The 24,943-nt window shown below is 56.3% G+C and overlaps 1 protein-coding gene across 1 annotated transcript in view; it reads left to right on the top strand.

The window, feature by feature from the left end:
* The first annotated feature begins 2,553 nt into the window (after window positions 1–2,553).
* The window catches only part of KCNQ4 (potassium voltage-gated channel subfamily Q member 4), a 53,105-nt gene continuing 30,715 nt past the window's right edge, over window positions 2,554–24,943 (top strand). Inside the window, exon 1 of the mRNA XM_077150084.1 lies at window positions 2,554–2,867. Within this exon, the coding sequence (XP_077006199.1) occupies window positions 2,554–2,867 (314 nt within the window). The remainder of the gene's footprint in view (window positions 2,868–24,943) is intronic.

The following is a 24,943-nucleotide window of genomic DNA, read 5'->3' as shown; positions in this document are numbered from 1 at the left end:
CCATTACACATACACCTGTATGATAAATAGGCCTCTGTGCCCTATGGAAGTTCTTCCTGAGATCTAACTTCCATCCCTCTAGCTGCAACCATAGCCCCTTTCCTCCTCCTGCTGCTGCCTTTGAGGAGGTTATCCGGAACTAGAGTTAAGAAAGTGAGGGCCTTCTTAACTGAGGGCCCCTCATAGGAGGAGGAAGGGACTTTTGCAATCCCCCAAATGGGGCTCCTTGAGGAAGAGAAGCGCAGGGTCCAAGGGTTATGCCCAATTTAGGGATCAGATTTCCCAGAACAGACCCAATTTCAGATATTCTGAGGGTTGATAAGGGTAGCCTGACTTCTAGGTCTGTTTCTGCCACGGAAGAGGAGCCTCAGAAAGACCCCCAAGACACATCCACGCCCCCTGGCAACTATTTCCTTTAGCACCATTCACACAGTTCCAGATGTTAGTTCTGCTCACCCCCTGCCACCGCCACACACACACACACACACACACACACACACACACAGAACCTTGATGGACGAGGCCCAGATGGGCAGTACCACAGAGTCAGGGAGGTCAGTGCCACATATCCTCAGTTCAGAGGGGAAGGATGGGCTAACTCAGCCCAGAAAATTCCATGCATAACCAGGCTCTAGGGTCCAGTTGCCTCCCTGGGCATCACCAACCCAAGGCCACCAAACCCTGGCCCCAGACGCACCTGGATCCAGGAGCAGCAGGAGGGACACAGGTCAGATTCCAGAAGGCACCCTCAGTTAGGCAGAGGGGAAAGGGTCGCCATCTGGGTAGAGGTACCTGTGGCTGCCAAGCCCAGCTTGGGGACCCCCTTCCCACCGGTCCCAGCAACCCCCTTCCTGCAGCTGGCAGCCCTGCCTCCTTCCCTCCCCCACTGGCTCTCAGCTGATCAATGTTGCCTTTGCTGACAGCTGAGAATTGAGCTCGCCTCCCCTCCCCCTCCCCGCCTCTCCCGCTTGCCTCGGTCCCCCGAGAGCCTCCCGGAGGAACCGGGAAGAGTTTGCGGCAGAAGCGCTTCACCCTGGGGCAGGGCCTGCTGAGAAAGCTGCTGCTGTGCCCGCTGCTTTCGGCCGGGAGAGGAGGGAGGGTGGGTACGGGAACCCAAATTATCACCCCGTGCAGGGCCAGGTGGGCTAAGGAGAAAGGGTCGCCCGCTACAACTAGAAAGGGAGATGCAGACCAGGCACTAAGTATGTTCGGGCTGGAGGGGGCGGGGGGCTGTGGGAGGGCTGCCCTTTTCTGGGTGACATTCTGTGGTGTTTGAGGGGATGACCCAATCCCCACTCGCCTCCCAAAATCCCATCTGCCGTGAACCTAGTTCCCTGACTTGGGAGTGAGACAACAGAGGGCTTCAGCCTGGGAAGGTAGGAATGGGTCCCCTCTAACAGGGGAGACCCCACTTTTGGGCAGGATGCCTGACTCTTTTGGGTAGGATCATGCAGAAGGGAAGCTGAGCGGTCGGGGTTGGGAGAACTGCCACCCATGAGGCCACTGTTGTACACACCCTGTGACACAACCGGCAGCTCTTGGGCACCAGACTTTTCAGGTAGGAGCCTGCACACCTGCGGCTGCTTACCCAGCCACAAGCACCAGGCTCGCTCTGCACGCCGCGCACACGGCGCAAAGGGCATGACCCGGACGGGCACACCTCATCGCTTACACCACTACACAGCTGGCACGACTCTGCGTTCCCATCTTCACACCCATCCACAACTGTACCCGCAGCCCACACCTTCACGGATTCAATCCTCACCACTTCGCAGACCCACAGCTTCCCACTCTACATACACAACTAGACACTCTCCACCCGTCCACACCTAACCTCCACAGGACACCAGGTCCCATCCACGACCGCAGCCACAACTCCACACTCACGTTCCACTTTCCACAACCACACACGAGGCGTCCCACCCCAACTTGGCCTTCCGTAACCCCCACCCTCCACCCCCCACCCCGACGCGGCTCCACGCAGCCGCGCACACCACTTGCACACGCTCAACCTCTCGACCCCGCGCGCCGTCCCCGCGGGGCCACCGCCACGCGGTCGGGTCCAGGCTCCGACTCGGCGGCCAGCGTGGCCCGTGCGCCCCGGCCCGCCGCCTTCCCCGCGCCTATTCTCTCCCTCCGCCTCGCCACACTCGCTGGCTCTCTCGCTCCCTCCCGATTTGGGAAGGCGGCCGCGGGGCGGGCGGGGGAGGGGCGGGGCGGGGGAGGTTGACATGTGAGCGGCGCGCCGGCGGCAGGTGGAAAGGCGAGCGGCATGGAGCGCGTAATAAGAGAGTTGGAGTCGGAAAGAGCCGCTCCAGTCGCCGGGGAAGCGGGCGGTCAGTGCGGGCTCCGGCGGCCCCCAGGCTCCGAGCGCCCGCCCCCGGCCGGGGCGCAACCCCGGCCCGGCCCGTAGCCCCCGCCGCCGCGTCTGTCCGGAGCTGGCCCGCCGGCCCGGGGTTCGAGCCATGCGCCTCTGAGCGCCCGGAGCGCGCCCCCGCCCCGGACCGCACCGGGCTCCGGCTCTCGCCGCCCCCACCCCGCCCGGCGCCGCCCATGGCCGAGGCCCCCCCGCGCCGCCTCGGCCTGGCCCCCACGCCTGGGGACGCCCCCCGCGCCGAGCTGGTGGCGCTCACGGCGGTGCAGAGCGAACGGGGCGAGGCGGGCGGGGGCGGCTCCCCGCGCCGCCACGGCCTCCTGGGCAGCCCCCTGCCGCCGGGCGCGCCCCTCCCTGGGCCGGGCTCGGGCTCGGGCTCCGCCTGCGGCCAGCGCTCCTCGGCCGCGCACAAGCGCTACCGCCGCCTGCAGAACTGGGTCTACAACGTGCTGGAGCGGCCCCGCGGCTGGGCCTTCGGCTACCATGTCTTCATGTGAGTTTGTGCCCCCGCGCCCCTTCCCGCTCCCCCTTGCTCCGCTCTGCGGAGTCCCGGCCGGAGCCCCGCTTCCCGGGTGACCGCCACTCTGCCTTGGCCCCGCCTCCTACTCCGCACCCCTACGGACGACCCCTATACCTCTTCCCTCGGACCTGAGCTCTATTTATGCTCTCCCTGAGCCTGCTCCTGACCCCTGCCTTCCCAACCCTGGCCCTGTTTGGTCTCATTTCAGAGCCTCCCCACCCGGACCCCTCATTTCCACTCTGGTCTCCAATCCTCATTTCTTGGTCCCACGTGCTCCCCACATCCAGCCTCTGCCCCTCATCCTCTCTCCTGGATGTCCTAAAGTGAGTTACTGAAGTGGGGCTCCCCTTTCCTTCTCCCTACTTCTGCCTCCTTGAGTCCCAGAGGGTCCTCCCCCCCACCATCACCCCCACCACCACCACACACACACAAACACACATACACTTTCTGGCACCTCCTTCCCAGCTCTGACTGCCTGCCTGCCAGTCCCTTGAAAAGGCCCCTCTCCAAGGTGGGTGCCCCACCCCCACCCCCAGCCCAGGTGTCTGGCAGAATCCCCGGGCCACCTGGGCCCTGACCGGAGTGCCATGTTCCTGCCTTTATCTGTGTCTTCCCTCAGTCCACCCCTCCACCCTCAAGTTCCCCGCAACGGCGGCAGGCTGCCCTGCCCTGCCCGCTCAGCCCAGCTCGCTGCCCAGCCTGCTGGCTGGCCGCACCAGGCCTGGCTCTGGGCACAGGGGAAAAAGAAAGAGGAGAGTAGGTTTGGAAACACTGACGCTGCAGGCCCCTTCCTCCCCCTTCACCAGGCTCCTACAACTTTCACAAACATTGACTCCTCTTGGATGTAAAGAATGAATTTTGGCAGCTCAGAGCTCAGTCTTGGGGCCGGCCTGGCCCAGCTGGGAACATGAGAGGCCAGACGGATATCAGTTGAAGGGCTGGGCCTGGCGCTGCCCGGACTCTCGGAGGTGCCCGAGACAGACCTCCGGTCCCCCTGGAAAATGTTCTGCTGTTGATCCCTCCTAGCCACCCCCAGAGATGGCCCTCGGGTCTCTTGAGTGTCTACTTGCCTGTCTACCAGACTGACAGTCCTTCTTTCTGTCTGTCCCTCTGCCACGCTGAGTTTCCAGTTGGGTGAATAGGCTTGTTGGCTCATTTCTCCTCTTGTCCTTCAGTTCTCTGCTTGTCTGCTTCCATCCCTCTGTTGGCCTGTCCAGTTATCTGTGTGCCTGTCTGTCCCTCTATCCACTGTCACTCTTCTGCTTGTCCATTTCCTCCTGTCTTTTGATCTGTCTGCCTGTCTGTCTAGTGCCAGTTTGCCTGCCTCTGCCCCATCTGAACTGGACCCACTGAATTTCAGTGGTGAAGGGCAGGAAGATGCTGGCACAGGAGGCCCCCTGGTCATGGAGAGGGGTAGAGAAAGAGAACTCTCTCAACCGGGAAGCTCCAGGGGGTGGCAGCCTTGACTTTGGACTACGCTGGGGGAGAGTTGATACTGCTTGGAACATGAGGTCAGGCTTTGGGTCCGGGTTGAAGTTTAGGGATAGCTCAATCCCCAGTGCCCCTTGGGAGAGCCTGGGATGAATATTGTGGCTGCAGAGGGAGCTGATTGGAGGGATGAAGGTTCGGTGCTTGGGTTCAAGGGATGGTGGAGTGGAGATGAGGGGCAGGGGACTGCTAATTAAGAGTAGTTGTATTATGGCATCCTTGCCTACCCAGCCCCATTGGGTGTCCAGGGAGGGAGGCTGGGCTCTGTAGAGAGCAGCCGTGCCTGCCATGGACTCTTCTTGGGAGGTGACTCTTCCAAGGCACATCTGAGTCTGGGGAAGCAAACAGGGCTGTGGGTTGGGTCCTTAGCCCCCAGGCCTGGCCTCTCAGTCCTGACAAGGGTCACTGCAGGTGAAGAACCTTCTGCGTGTCCCCTGGCCAGCCACTGTCGTCACCTTCTCTGGAAGGGCTTCCTCTTTCTCTCCAGGAGCTAAATCCGCTGGCACCTTTGCCCCACATCCTGCCCTTTCTGGATGCCAGGAATGCCCTGGCCAGGGCATGCTTCTCCTGACCACCTGTCCCCAGGAACCCAGGGCGGAGATGTCTCTCAGGGGCTCCAGGGGGTGGGGAGGGGAGAATGCAACAAGAAATGTCCAGGGATTTGGGAATCTCAGGAAATTGGTTACCCACCTCAGAGGTCAGTGGGGCTGAGGGACTAGGAATGCCACCCTCATGTGCTGTGTGACTCTGGACTGACTGCTGGGCCTCTCTGAGCTTTAGCTCTCTAGGCTGTCAAAGTGGGTAGAAATCCCAACCTCACAGGCCTCCCTCTTGAGGTAATGGGTGGGAAAGAGCTTGCTAAGATACAAGGACCTGTCTGAGCGTGAGGGATGGTTATTACTATTGGAGCTGCGGGAGGGGGGCTGCCCAGGAGACCCCGCTGATTCTTGAGGAGCTCCAGATGTGGGGTTTCTCAGTCACTCACTGCAGGGTCTTAAGTGTGTTCTTGCCAGGAAGTGCTTCCTGCTGTTGGACATCCAACTCTACAGCACACTTCTGATCATATCCTTTCTCCCCAAGGGAGCCCAAGGGCAGGGAGTCCCATGTGCCCAGCTAGCTGGGACTCCCTTCCCAGAGACTCACATTGTGGAGGGAGGGACCCAGCAGAAGAGCCTGAGAGGGAGGGGCTCAGGGGTGCCGGAGTTTGGGTGTCCATTTGTCCCAGGGGACACCTCCCTCACACGTGCCAGCCAGGTCCCTCCGGGCCCAACATAGAACCTGCATGTTTTCTCGTACCCAGGGGTGAGGGGCGTCCACAGAACAAGTCCTGATTTGGCCGCTCCTGCCAGCGGCTGGGGCCTCTGGGAAGAAGGAGCTGCTGCCTCTCAGCTTCTCTTTAGATCGAGGGGTCACGGGGCCCCTCTCCAAGCTCCCCCTCCTTTTTTTAGGCCATTGGTCACATCACCAAGGCTCTCCATTCCCCCCCCACCCCCGCCCCCTGCCCCTGCTTTAACCTTTCAACCCTCCCCAGGCGGTGTGCTCTGATTTTTAAGAAGCACCACATCACTTCCCATTCTGCTTTCTGAGCCCTTGGGGGAATATCTGCCCTCTCGCCCCGGATGTGCCCTCATCAGCCTCCCTTCTGAAGTCAGAGGGCTGGACGGGGCCAAGCTCCCTCTGTCCTCCCCAAACCTCGGCGAGAGCCGCTTGCTGCTCCCAGCCCCCAGCTACCCAGCAAACTTTCTGTGTGAAGGTTTACAGCTCTGTAAACATCCTCTCTTCAGCCCCGTCCCTGGGGTCAGATGCTGTGGGAATGGGGAGGAGAGAAGGCGACAGCAGCTCCTGGGGTTGTCAGACTCCCATCCCAGAGCCCCCGAGTCCCCCCACCTGACCATCTGGGAAATAACTTCGCCTGGGTTGGAAATGGGCTTGGCGAAAACTACCCAGAACCCTCAAAGGTCCCTGCTTAGGTTGGTCCTCTCATTTGACAGCCCTGTTTTTGCTTATGTGATAGCTCAGGTGCTGGAGACTAAAATCCCAAGGTGAATTAGTGGCCGATACAGGAGCAGACCCCAGGACTCCCGACTCCCTGTACTGGACTCTTCCCTCCACTTCCTGTGGCCACCTGGCTTGGCACTTGGAGTTTGAACTGAAATTTCTGTTCTGTGCCGGGCCTGGTGCTAAGCGCTTTCTTTCAAAGCACTCTTGTTGCATCCTTCAACAACCCTGAGAAGTGGGTGTTCATCCTTCTTATTTGATAGATGGAGAAACTGAGGCTCAGGAGAGGCCACTCAGTTAACCCAGAGCTGAATCTCACGTGGAGCCCTCTTTCTCCTGCACCCAGGCCTCAGCCAGCCCCTCGGACTTCAGGCCTCTTGAGAGCAGCTCTCTGGTGTCATCTGTCTCTGTCTCCTGTGGACAGGTGGCAGGGGGTGGGCAGTGACAAGATTCTGTGGAATTGACTGGAAACTGCCCACCCCACCTAGTGCAATCAAACTTTTGCAGTACGCAGCTTTGCACAATCATATACACACCTCTGCTGTCCATCTCTCTATCACACACACAGCAGCACTGACACACTTGCCTATGGATGTCGCAAATGTGCACGCAGCAGATATTCATGGGAAAGCAGTCGGATTCACAGCTGCCCCCACCTCTTCACTGACACTCACAGACACACACCTGGACCCCTAGACTGTGTGCAGACCCTGGGGCAGAGCAGAGCTGGCCCCATTCCTTGAATATTTTGCCTTCACCTTACAGGTCTGTGTTTTTGTGCCTGTGCCTTGGAGCACATGGGATGGGGGTGGCTGGCTTCTTGCTGGCCCTTCTCCTCCCGAAGGGTCCTCTGAGATGATTCCATCCGACTCCGCATCGTCCTGCCGGGTACACCAAGGCATGGGAAGTGGCAGATCCTCAGCCAAGGTCGCGCTTGGAGAGTCAGTGACAGAACTGTGCCGGGAACCCAGGCCTCCTGCCTCCCGGCTCAGAGCTTTAGATAACAATTTCCCTAACCTCATCGACTGGGAAGACTGATGTTCCAAGAACCTTGCCTTCTAATTGAGAAGGTCTTTGAGTGTGACCCAAATTTTTCACATTGCTGCTTTTCAGTCCCCACCCTTTTGTTTGGTCTTTGTAAGGAGAGGGAGAGCGGACAGACCATCCCATCAGTCTTCTATTCCCTAAGCGTCTTTCCTCTATCCCTCCCCCTTCCCTCTTTGCTCCCTCCTTCCCAAGCTCTCCTTTGGGATCAGTGGGGCAGGCTAGATCTCTCTTTGCCTGCCCACCCCACCCCAGCTCCAAAGTATACTTCTGTTCTCTTGTTAAAGGAACACTACTGGGTGTCTAGCTTAAATCCCTATTGCTGCAGACTCCTAAATACTCAGAATGTTGGAGCCAAGAGGGTTTGAAGAGGTGATTATTCTTGGGCTGATGGCAGCAACTTTGAGGAGGTGATTAATTTGAGGTTCTCGGAGCCAGTCAGAGGCGCTGAAACTGCCAGGGGAGCAGGGAGAAAGGAAGGCTCTGCAGACCGGGCCAAGGCCCTGCCCCTGCCCCCAGAGGAGGCCATGCAGGGCACTTCCCCAGACTTGGAGCCGCCAATCTGAGCTTTTCTCTCTCTCGTCCCTCCTCTGTACTGATGTGGGGCATCAGGCAGATCCAACCCCCTTGGGGAATAGGAAATCCAATGGATGAGCAAGGAATTCTGAATATCTGACCTGGATAGGGGAGGGCATGCTCCCAACCCCCAAGTGTGGGCGTTCTGGAGTCAGGAGTAGGGGAGTTTGTATGAGAGGGCCTCACTGTGTACAGCCCAGGTATGAGCCTTGATGTCAAACCCTGGGAGCCAGAGGGAGATAGAGGAAGAACGTGGCAGTCAGGGGGACCCCTGGGAGAGGACAACCCCACACTCTGCTTTCTTTTGTCCAGGTGATCAAATCATCCCTGCAGAGTGGGGGTAGAGATTCCAAAGGAGATTTAGAGCTCTTAGCCCCAACAGTTACCCCCCACTGAGCCTCAGTATCCCCCTCTGTAAAATGGGTATAAGCAGGAAAGGGGACTGCTCAGTGCTGCCCGGTGCAGAGTCAATGCTGGGTGAAGGGGATGAGCTGCTGGCTCCGTTTTGAGTTTACAGGATGAGGGTGGGCTCTTCCTCCAGCACTTGCTCCCTGGGTCCCTCAGAAGACAGGATAATCCTTGGAAGGGCACCTAGGAGACTGCCTGCTCCTAGCAGGGGTTCTAGAGGGTTGGGGAGAGGGTGCAGGTCAGACCTCTAGGCGCACAGAGAGCACCCCCTAAATCCCAGGTTCTCTGGGCAGCTCTGTCTCTAGGGTAAGATCAGGTGTGCCTTGGGGGTTGGCACTGGGGGTGAGGAGCAGGAGGGACAGCCCCAGGCAGAAGACTAATTGGGCTGGGAATCCGTGGGCAGTGCCTGAGGGAGGGAGGCCAAGGGAGCAGGGAGCTCAGCTATTCCTTTCCTACCAGAGATTTACTGATGAGTGGGTGGAGTGGAGTCTCCGGGTCCTCGTCTCTGCAGGGAAATCTGGGGGGACACCTTCTCCTGAGACTCCTCCCATATTTAGGCCAGGCCCGTGAGGGGTGTGTATGTGAAATATTGCCGGGATGCATGAAGAGTGGGTCAGTAGAAGGGATGGAGGTCAGACAGTAGGAAGGACTACCCAGGAGCCAATAATCTCCTCCCTCCACGGTTAGGAGGACAGACAGTAGCCAGCCTCTCCCCTTTCAGCCCAGTTTCGGAGAGGCAGTGGTGGTGTGGGGGTGGGGTGGGGATCAGATCGGGTGCCCAGTGGCTTTGGGGCAGGGGCTGTGTCTCCCCCACCCTTCCTTTCCCTCTGCTCCTCCCTCGAAGCCTCGGGCCCTTCACGTCACCATCACTGGGTTTATTTTTGCTGGGCTTGGCTGTCCCCGGGGTTGGGGGGAAGGGTGTAGAGAGGGAAGGCAGGACGGAAAGAACAGCTTTGTCAGCACAGTCTTGGGCAGCCGTGTTCCTGCCCATCTCAGCCAGGCCGCCACTCTCTCCTGGAGGTCCAGTCCCTGGGTGCGGTGGGGACCAGGCACCATCCCCTGGGAGCAGGACTAGTGGGGAAGAAACCTTTCTTGCCTCATCCTTTTCAGCCTCTCATAGAACATCAGAGCCAGAAGGGCCCCCAGGGATCCAGAGTTTCATTTCACAGATGGGGAAACTGAGGCCAGGAGAAGGGACATGATTGTCCCAGAAAGCCTCTTCTGCCTCTCCCACTCAATAGGTGGGGGTGGCACTGGTGTAGTCAAGAGCAGAGAAATGCTGCCTCCTAGCTCTGCCCAAGTCCTCTGAGGGAGAAAGCAGTTCCTTCCTTCATTCATCTTCTTTTTCTGACCTCTGGGGATTGGTGACAGACTGGTGGGAGGGAAAGGGTAGGGCAGGAGAGGGTGACCCCTGCTCCGCAGAAGGAGGGAGGCGATGAAAGCCAAGCTTTACTCTACTTTTTTATTTCTTTTAATAAATTAGCCCGAATTTACAGCTGTAAGGATTAAGGCATAGAGAAGTTAAGTAAATTGTTCAAGGACAACATAGCTAATAAGTGGTGGAGGAAGGATTTGAACCCAGAATGTGGCTCCAGGTGAGCCCTTGCGTTTAACTCTTTGCCATGCTGCCTCCCTAGATCGTCACTTCTCGGCCCCTTTGACCCTCTTGGGCTCTCCTCTCTGGAACCCACTCTTCCTTAGACTTGACACATATTTGCCTCTCCCTCTAGATTTTATTAGCACATCACCTCCTCTTTCTGCCCCTTGAATGTTGGGGCTCCTTGTGGTTCTGTCCTGGGTCCTTTTCTCTGTGTACACAGTTTGAGGGCAGGGGGCATCTCATACCTTCCTCTGACACCAGTGGTCACCTCAGTGATATCATCAGTGGTAAGGTCTGTGATGACATGAGTGATCAGGTGTGTGATGATGTCAGTGGTCACCTCGTGATGATGCCATTGGTCAGCTCATGATGGTAGCAGTGGTCACGTCCATGATGATGTCAGTGGTTACCTGGTGATGACAGCTTTCTCCTCTGCTGTCATCTGCAGCTTCATTCTTGAGCTTCCTGTCTGGCTGCTTCTCAGATACTTCACTTCCTCATCCCATGAGCAGCTCAAATATAGCATCTCCCTCCAAACTTACTATCCTTCCTTAGTCCCTAAGTGCCCAAGTTCAGAAACTGCTCCCACAAGCACCCTTTGCTCCTTGCCTGAGAAACAACTTGTAGTGTTTTCAGGTGCCGTGGTGTTTAATGCTCCATGCTTTTGCATGTGCTCTTCCCGCTGCTTGAAGCTCCTCTCCTCTCTCATATGCACCTCATCTAGCTATCCCCTATTCATCCTTCAAAACCCAGTTTGAGCATCACTTCTTCTTGGAAGCACTTGGACTCTTCGGTGCCCTCAGAACTCTGCTCACCCCTCCCCTGTGTGCTCTTTGCTGTCCAACATTGGGCTGTGAGACCCGGATGGGTGTGGAATGAACACATGCTTGGTTGATAATCAGTTCATGTTTGTTGAGTGAATGCATGAAGGTGGGGTTGAGTAAGGAAGAAATGGTTTTGTCAACCAGAGAGAAGTGGAGAGAAGGCCCTCAGACTTGCCACCTGCAGTTCTGAGCTGGAAGCTTTCATGATTTTTAGCTCGAGTGCACTCCGGATGGAGGGAACAGCTTGAGCAAAGGCTTGGAGGTGGGACCCTCTTCTCCTAGCTCCCTCTCCTAGGGTATCCAGGGCTGGACCTTGATTGTCAGGTGAGCTTTACCTTATGTGCAGTGGAGCTGTTAAGCAGTGACAGATCAGGGCAAGGATGCCAGGTGGGAACCAGGGCTTGGCTGAACTCTTTCCATGAGCGAGTGCTCTGCAAACACGCAGCCGGTGAGTTCTCTCAGCGCCGTGGTTGTGGCAGGCACTGTTAGTGTTCCCATCTTGCAGAGAGAAGGCTGAGGCTCAGAAAGAGGAATTAACATTTGCAAAGTTACACAGGTTGTCTATGGCAGAACCAGCATTGGAACTCAGGTCCATGTGACTCCTAAACCCAAGCTCCACGTGATCTCGGATGTGTCAGCAGACCAGGAGCAGTTTTCACTGGCCTAAGGCAAAACTGAGGAAAAGAAGGACAATGTGGTCACTTTTTCATGACGCTAAATATATTCCATTTAAAGGATTCATTTTAGTCTGGGACTACGTCTTTCCAGTTATGAAGTGATGGGGCTGGGAATTTTTTTAAAAAATGTCCTTACTTGGTCAAATAAAAAGTTGACAACCTTATACAGTCCCCAAAATGTTTTTGGAAATTATACCAGTGTATGAAATCCCTGAGTCTGGGTGTTACCATCCACCCTCCTCCCTCCTAAACCCTGGGGCCAGAAAGGGGAGGAATCTGGACAGGGGGCAGGGATGTGGGGGATTGCGGCAGAGCCCAGAGCTGGGGGCCTGGAGCAGCTTTCACTTATCCCTCTTGGCCTCAGGCTCTGCCCTCCCTGGAGCACAGGGTCAGCCTGAATCAGGGCTCATGCTTCAGTTAAAGGAACACTGGACCAGGAGTCAGCAGGTCAGGGTTCCACTCCCATGTCTGCCACTTCAAGGCTGTGTGACCCCAGGCAGGTGACCCAACCTCTCTGTGGCCCCAGCTTCCTTCCACACAAAAGGACAATTCTTGTCTCGACCTGCGTGGCTCACAGGGCTATCTCTCGTATCAAGTGTTGCTGTGGATGATACAGGGGTTGTTAGGGATTTTGTATTTTCAACTTCCCAACACAAGCCCCCTCTTCCCTCACTCTTGAGTCATGAGGAGGAGAGAAGGGGTGGGGGTTGCCAGGGGGCTGGACTGACACCTCCTTTCCTCAGAAGCCACTGGCCGGGAGCTCAGAGACCTGCCACAGGGCCAGAGGCCTGCAGCTCACCAAGGGCTCCTGGGATTCCCCTGGGGACTGGCGGACCCCAGGACAGCAGTTGTAACCAGTAGGAAGCAGTGCGCATGCATTGGGAGTGGGAAGCCAGGCTCCATGCTCAGCCCAGTTTCCGTAGAGTGGTAAGATTCATAGTATCAGCTTTGCTGGGTGCTCAGTGCTTTTCCCGTGCCACCTCATTGAACCTTCTGGGAAGCCCGTGAGGGAGGAGCTGTCGTGGTCCCCATTGGATAGACCAGGACACAGAAGCCTAGAGGTTAAGCATTGGCCCTTGTCACACAGTCAATAAGTGGCGAATAGCAAGGAAGACAGGAATTTTCTGGGTACAGTTCAGACAACTGAGTGCCCAGAAAGCCTCAGGGTGAAAGGACCTTTTGGTGCAAGAGGGTGGAGAGCAGGTGGCAGGGCGGCGGGGGTGGAGCGGGGTGGGCATCACTGCAGGGGGCTGGGGAGGGGGAGGGGCTGGGGGATCCCGCTGGGTGGCTCCTGTCGCCCTCACCTCTCTCTCTGAGTCCCTTCCTCCCCCTCCTTCCATGGCCCTCAGTAGCATTAGATAATAATAGCTAATGCTTATTGAGTGTTTACCGGGTGCCAGGCGCTGCTTGGAGAACTGCTGTAACCTTCTTTGCTTTTTCTCTCAACAACCCCATGAGGTGGTTACAGCTATGCCCAGTGTGCCCAGATTGCTTAACTGACGTGCCTGGATGTAGGTCGTGAGGCCAGAATTCAACCCCCAGAAATGCAGCTCTAGGGGCTGTGCCCTTACTAGGCCGTACTAGGCCTGCTGAGCTGCAAAATTCAAGGTCCTGCCCTCCGCACCCCACCCCCCCAGCTCTACACCGGGACTCATGCCTTCTTTTCTCTTGCATTTGAGAAGCGTTCTAGCTCTAGAAAGAAGGCCCTGTGCCGGGTGCTGGGAACAGAGCAGCAATTCAGACCTTCCCTCCCCTCCTCCCCGCCTGGGGAGATGGGCTGCGAGATGAGGGCCGCTCTCCGGTGGCATGGAGGCCTGAGGGCGCCCAGCACACAGGCCCAAGCTGGGGATGGCTGGGCTGAGGTTTTCCAGTGGCAGAGGCTTAAATTGAGAGCTGAAAGATGCATAGGAGAAGAAAGCCAGACAAGGGGGAGCAGGGAACAGTGTTCCAGGCATAGGGATGAGCATGGGCAGAGGCCTAAAGGGGAGGCCGGAGATGGCATTTGCAAAGAGCTGCAAGAAGTCAGCAGGGCGGGAACCTCGAGGAGGCAGGAGGTGTCCAGAGAAGAGACTGGACAGAGTTTGGGAATGGGAGGCAGGCCAGGGTGAGGAGCAGGACTTTCGAAGGCACATGTGAAGGAGTAGAAGGCAGGAAGTGGGCGTGCTGTGGGCAGATTTGTATTCTTGAAACGCCTCTCTGGGGCTGGAAGGAGGGTGGGGGGTGGGGGATGGGGTGGGGAAAGACTCAGGCAGGGAGCCCAAGGGTGTCATCTGACTGGGAAAAGCCTGAGTCCACTGGACCTCCCTTTACTCTCCTTCCCCAGGGCCCAGCCCGAGGGAGGTTAAGGAAGAGTCCAGAATTAGGGAGAGGGCAGGCTCCCTCCCTGAGGGGAGGATGGACTCTGCACTTTCCCCTGTGGTCTCAGTCACACTTCAGCCACTGTCACCCCCTCCTTCTTCCAGGTCAAGGCAGAAGGTCAGGTCTGGATGCTCCCCACCTAGGGGTCGGGAAGGTAGGCCTTCCCAGCATTTTCCCTCCAGACGCCAGCACTGATGGCCCTAGGGAGAGAAGGGGAGAGACTTGTACCCGGCTCTGCTGGCCCGGGGCAGTCTGTGGTTGGAGGGACCCTCTGTACCTGGGGACAGTCTGCTGGATGTTGACAGTCTGTGGGCCTGGGAGATGGTCTTGGGTGAAGACAGTATTGGAAGACAGGGCAGGGCCATTGCCCTGCACGAGAGGAAACAGAAATGGCCCAGTGGGAGCCCTGGAATAAAAGAGGCGAGTGGCCAGAGAGATGCAGTGCCCACAGAGGGAGGTGGGGGGCCTGGGGTGGCTGCCCAGCCACAGGGCTGACTATTCAAGTGCTTTAATCTCTTCCTGACTTCCGAGGTGCTTCTTCTGGGTGGGGGAAGTCCAGGCTCTCCAGGGTGAAGGCAGGGGGATGACAAAAATATCTAGGAGAGGGGACATACAAAAATGACCCAAGGTGTCTCAGGGTAAATGCCTTTGAGGCCCCTGTTCTCCCTGAGGGCACTTCCAAGGGCTTGGGGACTCCAAGTTCCGTTCTCCACGGGAACACAGTTCGCACCGGGGCCCCTGTGCTCGGGCATGACTGCAGATGCCCGGCCCCATCTAACCTCTCTCTCTCAGAGTGTTTTCTTTCCCTGTCTGGGCCTGTCTAGTTACTCTGCCGAAGGCTTGGCTCTGACCTGGCCTAGAACTCCAGGACTTTGCCTATAAGGAAAATTCAGCTGTTTATGCAAATCCTCGGCCTGAAGGAAGGTGTGGATGGCTGAGCTGGGCATCGGCTTGGAAGCAGAGAGGGTGGTGCAGGCCCTGAGGCTCTCTAGAAAGGTGATTTGGAGGTATAGGTTTGGGGTGATGGGGGTTCCTAGAACATAGCATGGCCCCAAGGGATTACCCATTGCTCCTGGGATTTGGCCCTGATAATGGTGGGGTGCCCTGGAGGAGGGGGGCAGAGGCCAAATAGCTCAGCTTGTCCTGGCTCTTGCCTCTCTCCCTCACTTTCTTATAGCTCAAAAAGGTGTGAAAATCTCACCCAGCCCTCCTTATTCTACTAATGGGGAAACCGAGGCTCAGAATGGAGTAGGGCCAATGTACCTGGGCCAGTGGTGAGCCCACACTAGAACCCAGCCTCATTCTGAGGGGCTTAGTTGTCCTCCAAAATGATAAATTGCAGCCAAAACCTTCTACAGGGTTTCACCGAGGCTGGCCTGGGCCCAGGGACTCCCTGAGCCTTGGTCTCTGGGTCCAAGCTGCTACCTTATATTGGGAAGGAAGGCCACTTCGTGGTCCGCTTTGAGGTATAGCTGACCCATTGTGAGTCTTAAGTAATGTCTACTCAATGAATTTCAATGAATTTTCATAATAATCCTGAGGAAAGCTATTATTTTTATTCTTTTACTGTGAGGCTCAGAAAGTAATCTGCTCAAGGTCATTCAGCTAAGAAGTAGTCTAGATGGGGCTGGAGCTCCCTGATGGACAAGGCCCAATTTTGCGTCTCTGTTCTCAGTGAAGAGTAGCTGGTGTCCCAAGCAAAACCCATCCGTCTGCTGAGTGTTGTGTGTGTGCACACGTGCAAGTGCGTGTGGTGGGCTGGGCTGACCTGCAGGCTGGAACACAGCTCACACCCGTGCCACCCCGTGCTCGGGCCTTGCTGCAGCTGCTACCCCATGATGGAGACCGTTCCACTTGCCTTCCTGCATCAAGGGCTCCCTCCCTCGGTCTGGCCACCTGGGGGAGGAGCTGGACCATGGTGTGACCAAGAGGACACCGCTCCCATGATAGGGTCTGGCCATCTAATGCCCTTCACATGACAGGCATGGGGTGGGTACTGGCTGGGAAGAAGGATTTGTGCTCTCCTAATCCGGGGGCCGCAGCCCTCCCTTTGCCTTGGCCGAGGCCGTGGGAGAGGTTTGTCCCTGCCCCCATGCCTAGCAGCCCCAGCTCCAAACCTTGGCACATGCCCAGCTCTTCTGCTGGGGGCCTTCCCTTGCACTGCTTATCCTCGCTACCCTCCCACTATTTGAGCAGAGCTGGGACTCCGGGACGAGTGCTGGGACATTTGGGTCTCACAGGGGTGCAGTGGTGCTTTGCAGCATGTGGGGCTGCAGGACGGGAGCACTGTCAGGAAGGTTTGCAGCCCACTTTGGGACAGAGCTACAGGGAGGGTCTGATGGGGGCACAGAGCTGGAGTGTTTGGGGCTAATCCTGGGCCACCCCTTCCTGGAGAAATTTGGCTACAAGTCAGAAAGGCAAATGTGTGGGCCATGCCCCCCCTCGCTGGGCAGTAAACATGGCCGTCGCCTGGGAGATGGGCCCAAACATCCCGGCCCCCCACAGTTATTTATACCAGGACTCCTTTTCCTTCTCTGGCCTGGCCTGGCCTCTCAATCCACTGCTGAGCAGGGAGACCTAAGGGTCCAAGCCCCTGTCAAGGCAGGAGGCCCCAGCAGCAGGCCGGCTCACACCGCAGGCCCCCTCCAGCCCCTGCTTGCCCAGGGGCTGGGCATCATCACCATCTCCCAGTGGCCTGAATCATTAAGGCACTGGGAAATGTGCTCCCAGGCCTCGGGCCACTCTTTGGAAGCCAGCACCTGGGCAGGAGGCAGGGACTTAGGGTTGAGCCCTGGATTTGCCCTAACCTGCCATCTGCCTGTGGGCAGGTCACTGGCACATCCCTTTCCTCGTATGTTCAGTGGGAGGGAAGGATCTAGACTGGTGCTTTTCAAACTGTCTTAAGCAGTAGATATGACTCCTTAAACGAAATTTTGCACAGAAACGCAGTGTATAAAGCAGATCGAAGCAGGGCTATTCTGGATGGAGTTGGGGGTGAGGGCCCCGAATCCTGCCCACTTGGCCTCTGCGGCCCTGTATGTTAACCTGGAGCCTGGTCTCTTCCCCCTCTCCCCCCATTCTAGAATATATTCCAGATAATCCTGTAATCCCCAGGCCCCAATCCCATGCCTCCTTCCAGGGCCTGCACAGGCCTATCCCCAGGTTGTCCCCCTAGGGCTGGGGGAGTCACCCCTTTCTGAGCATTCCAAGGCCCAAGGAGTCTTGTTATGAGCGAGTATAGATGAAGCTTGGAAGAGCAGGCTGGGGCACCCACAGGGTACCTTGGGAGGGAGGGGGGACCCGTGTGGGAAGAGAAGGGGACACATCATGGGTTGGGGACTGGAGGGGGCAGGGCCTGGCCGTCCCCTTCCTGCCCACTGAGATTCCAGCTTGGTAACCCCAAGGAGCCCAAGATTTTAAATAAAAACCTGGCCTTTCTGAAGATCTGTGTGTGAAGGGGGGAGGATAGAGTGTATTTCATTTAACAAAATGCTACCTTAATTCAAGCTTTTAAATAATTTAGACTTAAAGTATATACTCTGTTGGTACTCTTTCCTCAGCTCTGCCAAGATTAGGGGTGAGCTTGTACCCCCCAAGACACCTTTTCCCAAAACTTCCAGTCTTCACAAAGCAGTGTGAAATCCCTGGACTCACTGATGCTCAAGGCCCTGGCAGACGTGGGTCTTTCTGTTCACTCCCCACCTATTGTCCCGGCCTCTACTTGGGCCAGCCTGGGGGATGTAGGGGACTCAGACCTGGCCTTGGGGAGCAGCTTCAGCCCAGAGGCTGTTACAGAACAGAGTAACAAGGGGGGGCCCTGGAGGTACCCAGAGGGGGCCTGGGATCCCAACCAGGGGCTTGGGGGATGCTTTGTCCCAAAGCAGGCCAGAGAATCTTGGGGACATCCCCACAGGGGAGAGAGCACACAAAGCACTGAGGTGGAAATGGGGAGAGCGGGGTAGGGGTCGTGTGTTGTGTGGCTGGTACTTAGGGTATATGTGCAGCTTCAGTTGCTGGGCTCCAGAGCTTGGGTTTTAGATGGCGAGCTGTAGGGAGCCATTGGTGGACTGGCAGTGGGGGAGGGAACTCTCAGGCTGCAAGGTGAATGGACGGTGGGGAGGTGTTAGTGGCCCAAGTCAAGGCAGTCAGTGAAGAGGCTGGTGGGGTGGGGTGGGGTGGGGAGAGTCCCATGCTGGACAGGAATGGGAAGTGGGGGCTGCAAAGAAAAAGGTGAGCTTGACTCTGCCTTTTGGGATCATTGCTCCTCTCTCCTCTTCTCTCTGTTCCTATCTCCTCTCCATTCCACTGGCCTGTACTATGAGGTTGGGGAGAGGGGGTACCTCCCTAAACCCCTCCCAAAATAGACTACTTCATACAGATGGCTAAATGGGAGATCAGGGTTGTAAGAGGCATTCTCCAGCTGAGGGGACCTGCTCATTCATTCATTTATTCACTCAACAAATATTTTTTGAGTATATATACTGCATCAGACCCTGTTCTAGGTGTTGGGGAGACTGGTGAATAAGACAAAGACCTTGTATTCATGGAACTTGCATCACTGGAGGGGGTGGAGACATACCAGAAACTATCCCTCTGGCTCCCGAGCCTGTGCCCTGCCTACCTGGTTTGTCAAAGGAGGCCCTTTGGGGAGGCCCTGAGGAGGTGAGGAGAGGGAAAGACCACTGTCAGCTCCAATATCCCCCACTGATGGACAGCTGCTTTGGCACTGGGGGGAGGGCGACGGGTATACAGGACTCAGTGTTATCATTATTATCAGCAAAAGATAATAATAGCTGCCCCCTATTGTGTACAGTGCAGGCCAGCTTCATGCAACTTCTCTGTTTCTCAAAAGCAGCTCTGTTTGGTGGGTCGGCGCCGGCCTCCCCTTTTCTGGATGAGGAAGCTGAGTCTTGGCAATGCCAAGGGCCTTGCTTGATGTCACTGGCGAACCTACCTGACTGTGCGCTCATGAGGTCGGCGCAGTGAGGGCTCTGCCTGGCACTTGCCCCTCCTGGGCACTCGGCCTCGAGATGGGTAACCCAGCCCCAGCGCCACCCGCCCTCCCAGCCCCTCCGGGGACTGGCACCACCCGGCCTGGGCGCTGGTTCCTGCGACCCTGGCCAGGGCGGTACCTGGAGGGCCCGGATCAGGTTAAGGCCTGACTCGGGGGCCCTGGCACCTCTGGGTCCTGGGGCGCTCGGTCCCTGCATCCGGAGTTGGTGAGTGGGTGAGACCCGGGCAGTCGGGGTGTCGCGTCCCCCCTCTCCGCCCCCGGCCTCGGGGACGCAGCGGCACCTTCACACTTTCCGCTTGGCCCGCTGCTCGCCTTTCAGGCCGCCGCATTTTCAATTGTTAATTTGGAAACGGAAAAAGAAGCCGTCGGGGAGCTGGAGGCCGCGGGGAGGTAATCGGAGCCGCAGCGCTGGCCCCACCCCTCCCGCGGGGTCCGCGAACCCCCGCCCACAGCCCCGCCCCGCCCCCCAGTCGCGCCTCTCCCCCTCCGGCTACGCCCCTCCCCACGCGGTGACCGCGGAGCCAGTCCCCCCCACCGCGATGCGAAGCCGCGGCTCCGCTGCAGCTGGGGAAGGCAGGCCCTTGCCCGGGGGAGGAGTCCTCCACAATCCTTTCCTCGCGGAACCCCACCCTCTCTCTAGGAGCCCTGCCTGGTGTCGGCCTCCTCTGTCCCGAGGTGAACCCAAGCCTTTCTGCAATCCCCCCCAGCGTGAGGGTCATTCGGGCCAGCCCCCTGCCTCCAGATTGTTGGAGCAGGGATCACTGGCCCCATTAGGCGAAGAAACTGAGTCCCAGAGAGGGGCAGTTCGCTTACTCAGCATCATCCTAGCAGAAGCAGAACTGAATGCAAGCCCCGTCCTTTTGGCTCTTACCCACTAGGGGTCTGTCTTCCTTAGTTGCAAGAGGAGGCATCAGGACGGGATATGCAATTTGTTCCCTACTCCTAATCTCCAGCACCTTTTCTGAGTTTATTGAGCTACTGGAGGTTCTGCTTTGGTCTGCTCTGACTCCTCTTTATTATTCAGTAAAAAGGGGGAGTGTTGGAGGTAGAAATTTCTCTAGACCTTCCATGCAAATAAGATGTAAAAGACTCTCTCCTCTGGAGACCCCAGAATATTGAAGTCCCTGAGAACTGGCAGGTACAGGAGCGATCCATAGCCTCATACCCCTTTTGGGCTGCTGGAATCAACAATCTCTAATGGATCAGTGAAAAAATTAGGGCCCTCGAAAAGCAATACCCATTTCCTTCCTCTTGCTGAGGAGTAAACTGAGGCTCTGAGACAGTTTCTGAGCTAACTTGGGGCAAAGCCAGGATGAAGAACTCCTCACGAACCTAGTTCAGTCCATGTCCCTTTGCTTCCTTCCCCTTTGCTGCCCCCAGTCCTGACACCTCTCTTAGTCATCAAGCAGGCTCTTGCCTTTTAGAAGATTCTAGACCAGCCTGAAACCCCTGACTGGGCGGCCCCTCCTTTAAAAGAGGAGGGTGCCTGCAGATGTGTTCACAGCTTCCAGCCTAAGACCCACCCCCACCCCCTCAATCATCTTTCTGCCTTAACTGTGGAATGGACCCAGAGAAGCTGAGCCCTAGGCCCAAGGTCACACGACAACCTGCGTGTCCTAGGTATTAGGGCCTGTTGGAGTCAGTCTTGCAGGACCTTCAGACTGACTGGTCGTGGATTTGGGGTTCCCATGGGGAGCAAGGCTCTCGGAGCAGCTGTAAACAACTGCCCCAGGTGTGGCCTGTGAGTTTGCACGCTGCTTTGCTTATTAGCAGAAAAGGCATTGCAACTCCCCCTCCCGCCTCCTGCTCCCCAAGCCTCCCACTTGTGGGGGCCTCAAAGGCTGAGTCTGCAGAACTCCCAGGCTGGGCTCAGTCTTGGGCCCTTAGCTCCCCAGGGGACCCTGTCCCTTCACCAGCTCCTGTTCCACACTGTCAGCTCTTAGTGCCCTCTCTGCTCTGGAAGTACTGAGAACCCTGTGGCAGGGACTAATTTTCTTGTTTTGGAATCTTTCCTGCCCCCACTCCCCTTTTTGCACAGGTTCTGCTGATTCAGAGGACAAAACGCTCCTTAGAGGTGACCTGACCTCTGCTGGGCTCAAGGAGCTGGGGGCCTAGGCAGTCCCTTGAACCCAGCATTACCCTGTCACATATAGCAGGAAGGGCAAGTGCAGGCCCCAACCTGGCACCAGAATGAGGGAATATTTGAGGTGGGGGTGGGGAGCAGGTACCCAGGTCCATCAGCAGAAGGAGGAGAAGTTAAAAAAACATTACCTTAGGAATCAGGAAATCTGGGTGCTAGGCCCAGCTCTGCCCCTGAGCTATTGAATGATCATAGATAGACCCCTTTCTGGGACTCAGTTTCCCATCTATAAATTATAGGATCAATGCTCTCTAAGGGATTTTCAAGTACCAAAATACAGCTACTATCTGATCACATCATGCCACCTCCACTTCCCCTGATACAAGCCACCATCATCTCTTGCTTGGATTATACATTAGCTTTCTAACTCAAGGTGGGACATTGTCTCCCTAACCCCCTCTCTCTGCAGTAGTCTGTTTTCCACTCAACAGTCAGATCATGTTACTCGCTGCTCAAAACTCTCCATCTCACTTGGAGCAAAAGTCAGAACCCTGGCGAAGGCCCGTAGAAGATCTCTTCCCCACCTCCGCTGCCTCTCTGCCCTCACGTCCCACCACTCTCCCCCTTGCTTGCTCTCTTCTGGCCGCGCTCCTTCCTTCTGGCTCAGGTCTTTTGCACTTGCTTTTCCCTCTGCCCAGAACCCTTTCCCTGCAGTTGTCCATGTGGCTCACTCCTTTATTTCCTTCAGCTCTCTGCTCAAATGTCACCTTCTCAAAGCTGCCACCCTCCATAAAATAGACCCTCACCCCCATGCTTGTGTCCTTGTCCCCTTTCCCCACTGACTTTTCCCCATCATCACCTGAGAGATTGAACATTCACTTGTTTATTTGCTGTGTATCCTGCCCCCACCCCTCACCGCAGACCATAAGCTCCATGAAGGCGAAGATATTGTCTTTGTACCTGGCTCTTGATAAGCACTTGGTAAATACTTATTGAGTGAATGAGTGGATGAGTGAATGCTCTGTGGGTCTGGGCTGCCTACCCCCTGCAGTGGGGCTGCCCAGCTGGGCATCAGCACACTGGGGAAGTAGGTGGTACCAGTTTGAAGTCCAGTGGTGAGGGTGTCCCCTCTCTCAGGACACTTGTACCAAGTATCCATCTGTATTAGGCACAGGGGATTTGGGGTGAAAAAGACAGGAAGCTATTTACCTTCAAATAGCTTTGGTTTGTGGGGTAGGCAGAGATTTCACGTTGGTATAAATGCCGGGTGGAGGTGAACATTGGGATGGGATGGCAGACAAAGGGAGCATGAGGTGGGGGCCCTACTTAATCAGCCAGGATTGGAGAAGGGGCACACAGTATTAGAGGTGGGGAGGGAGAAAAAAGCCCTGCTGCAGTTGGGGGAACAAAGCTATGATGGCGGAGCATCCAGTGCCACATTGGCATTTAAGAGTGAAGCGTGAGTTGGCAAGGTGGGTAAGGGTCTTCCTTGCCTACCATGCTAAAGAGCTTGAGCCTGAGCCTGCAAGCTGGTGGATTTCACACTTTTTAAAAAATCAGCAAAGCTCTTTGTTCAAGTGAAATCTTATGGCAAAACCCGGCATTTAAAACTAAGCCATCTGGAGCCACACGGAGCTGCTCAGTTGGCCATCTTGTTTACGTTTCTAAAATCCTGGCTTCCTGTATTCCACCTTTTAGAGCCTTTTCACCTCGATGGATTGTGGCTTGGTAGTGCTCATGGCCCCTGTCCGTTTGAGAAGGCAGTGGCCTGACCAGCCCCAAACAGATAAATGGCCCCTGCTTCTTCCTTGTTCAAACCCTTGGCTCACGCGATGTACTGCTCAGCCCACTCAACAGGTGCACCAGGTAGACTGGCCAGTGCAGCAGAGGGAAGCAGAAAGAATGAGTAGGAGAATTTGAGGTTAGTCCAGGTAGGAGAGGATGAGGCTATCTATGCCTCATAAGACACCGTGGCTAGAAGTTACCCACCTGGCACATTGTAAGGGGGCCAAGTCCATTCAAGCCAGTTTAAAAAAATTGGACTATGGAGGTGGGGGACACTTATTGCCAGGAAAGAGAGGAATTTTCTAGAAGCTTCAAGACAGGCGCACACCTGGCCTTCATGGAAGACAGGATTCCAGGGCAGGGCAGTCTCATCTCCACTTCTCTTAGCACCTCTGCCAACTTTCCCCTATGACTTTTTTTTTTTGTCCATTCTACATATATAATCAGTAATTCACAATATCATCACATAGTTGCATATTCATCATCACGATCATTTCTTAGAACATTTGCATCAATTCAGAAAAAGAAATAAAAAGACAACAGAAAAAAATTCATACGTGCCATTCCCCATACCCCTCCCTTTCATTGATCACTAGCGTTTCAATCTAAGTTTAACATTTGTTCCCCCTATTATTTCTTTTTATTCCGTATGTTTTGTGCAGCATTGGTGGTATAGTGGTGAGCACAGCTGCCTTCCCCGTGACTCTTAATTTTGTTCTTGAGAAAGATAATCCGATTGGCTCAGTCCAAACTTTGGATGGGCCCTTCTTGGGTCAGTCTCCAAGCTTAGAGGAATTGTTGGCAGCTGGGAGAGAATGGAGCCATGTGGTACCACATAAGGGTGCCCATTCCAGGGCCCCCGTCAGGACCATCCCATTCCTAGGGTTGCCAGGCATTGTTGTGCAATCTGCACCCTGCACTGAGGCCTGGCTGAGAGGGTATAAGTGATGCTGAGATCCAGCCTTGCTCAGCCTTGTTGCACTGTGGCAAGGATGGGTCAGCCCAGAGCAAGGGACACCTGTTTCTAATTGGTTCATCTAGAGGGGTCAACTTTTTCTAAGTTGTCAGGCAAAAGGGGAAACCTTTTTCTAATTGGTCCTCAGAGGGAGCATGTTTTTGTGGTTTGCACTGTATGTGCTAGCAGCTGCTGTCCCTCTGGGAACATCCTTCAAGAATCTGGAACAGACCTGATAGTCAGCCCTCTCCCTCCCACCGCAGTGTTGGAGAGTCACAAGGCTGAAGGGACTCTAGTCATCCTGGAGTTGTCCCCCGCCTACAGGTTGCCAGCAGGGAAACTGAGGCTCCATCGAGCCCTCAGCTCAGCCCCATCCCCATCCCCAGCCTCAGCCCCGAGCCCCGTCTCAGGCCTCAGACCCAGAAAGGCTGCAGCGGTGGCAGCAGCCACACTGGTGTGGGGCCCTGGGTCACGTGCTCTTGCTCCCTTTGCCATATTTAGAATCGCTGGATCAGGGGAAACTTCTCCCAGCCCCTGAGGATTCTTGGAAAGAGCCTCGCTCTGAGACCTGGCTTACTGCTCCCCTCCCTTCACCCCCTCCTCCTGCGGGAGAAAATAAGTGCCTGCTCTCCCCAGAGGAGTCTGGGGCCTTCCAGGCTGCTTGGCACCTTCCCATCGGGCAGTGTCTCCCAAGTCCCCTCTTCAGCACCGACTCTGGTTTGGGGTTTAGGAAGCCCCTGTGGGCTGTAAGGTGCCCTCCAGGAATCTTGGCTGAGCGGGGACTGATTGATTCCCCATGATTCCCCAGCTGAGTCCCTGCCTTTGGGTCTGTGGTCTGGGATGCCAGGCAGGGGTCACACATGCCCCAGGCCAGATGTGGAAATCAGGCTGCAGGCGGGCGGTCAGACCCTGGCAGGGCTCAGTCCGGGAGGAGGGACACGGAGGAAAGAAGGGGAGGGAAGAAAGGAGGACAGGGAGAAAGGAAGAGGCAGGGCCTGGATCTACATTTAACTTTGACCTGGGGAGGAGGAGGTCTCCCTACAGGCTGCTGCTTCCGTCAGGATCATCAAGCCTTCAAAACAAACCCAACATAAACATAAAGACGCACGTGCTGAGCACGGCCTGCTCCCAGCTTCTCTGTTGGGGACGTAGTTCTGGATTCGCATGGGACCAATCTCTGGGGTCTGGTCACAGCCATTTTTTCAATCCTGCTCCTCCTCTTCAGACCCCCTCACCCCAACC

The sequence above is a fragment of the Tamandua tetradactyla genome, chromosome 2 (genome assembly GCF_023851605.1).
Source record: "Tamandua tetradactyla isolate mTamTet1 chromosome 2, mTamTet1.pri, whole genome shotgun sequence".
NCBI classification, from domain to species: Eukaryota; Metazoa; Chordata; class Mammalia; order Pilosa; family Myrmecophagidae; genus Tamandua; species Tamandua tetradactyla.
Note: the sequence above shows the minus strand (reverse complement) of the source record. Positions and strands in the feature narration are given on the sequence as shown.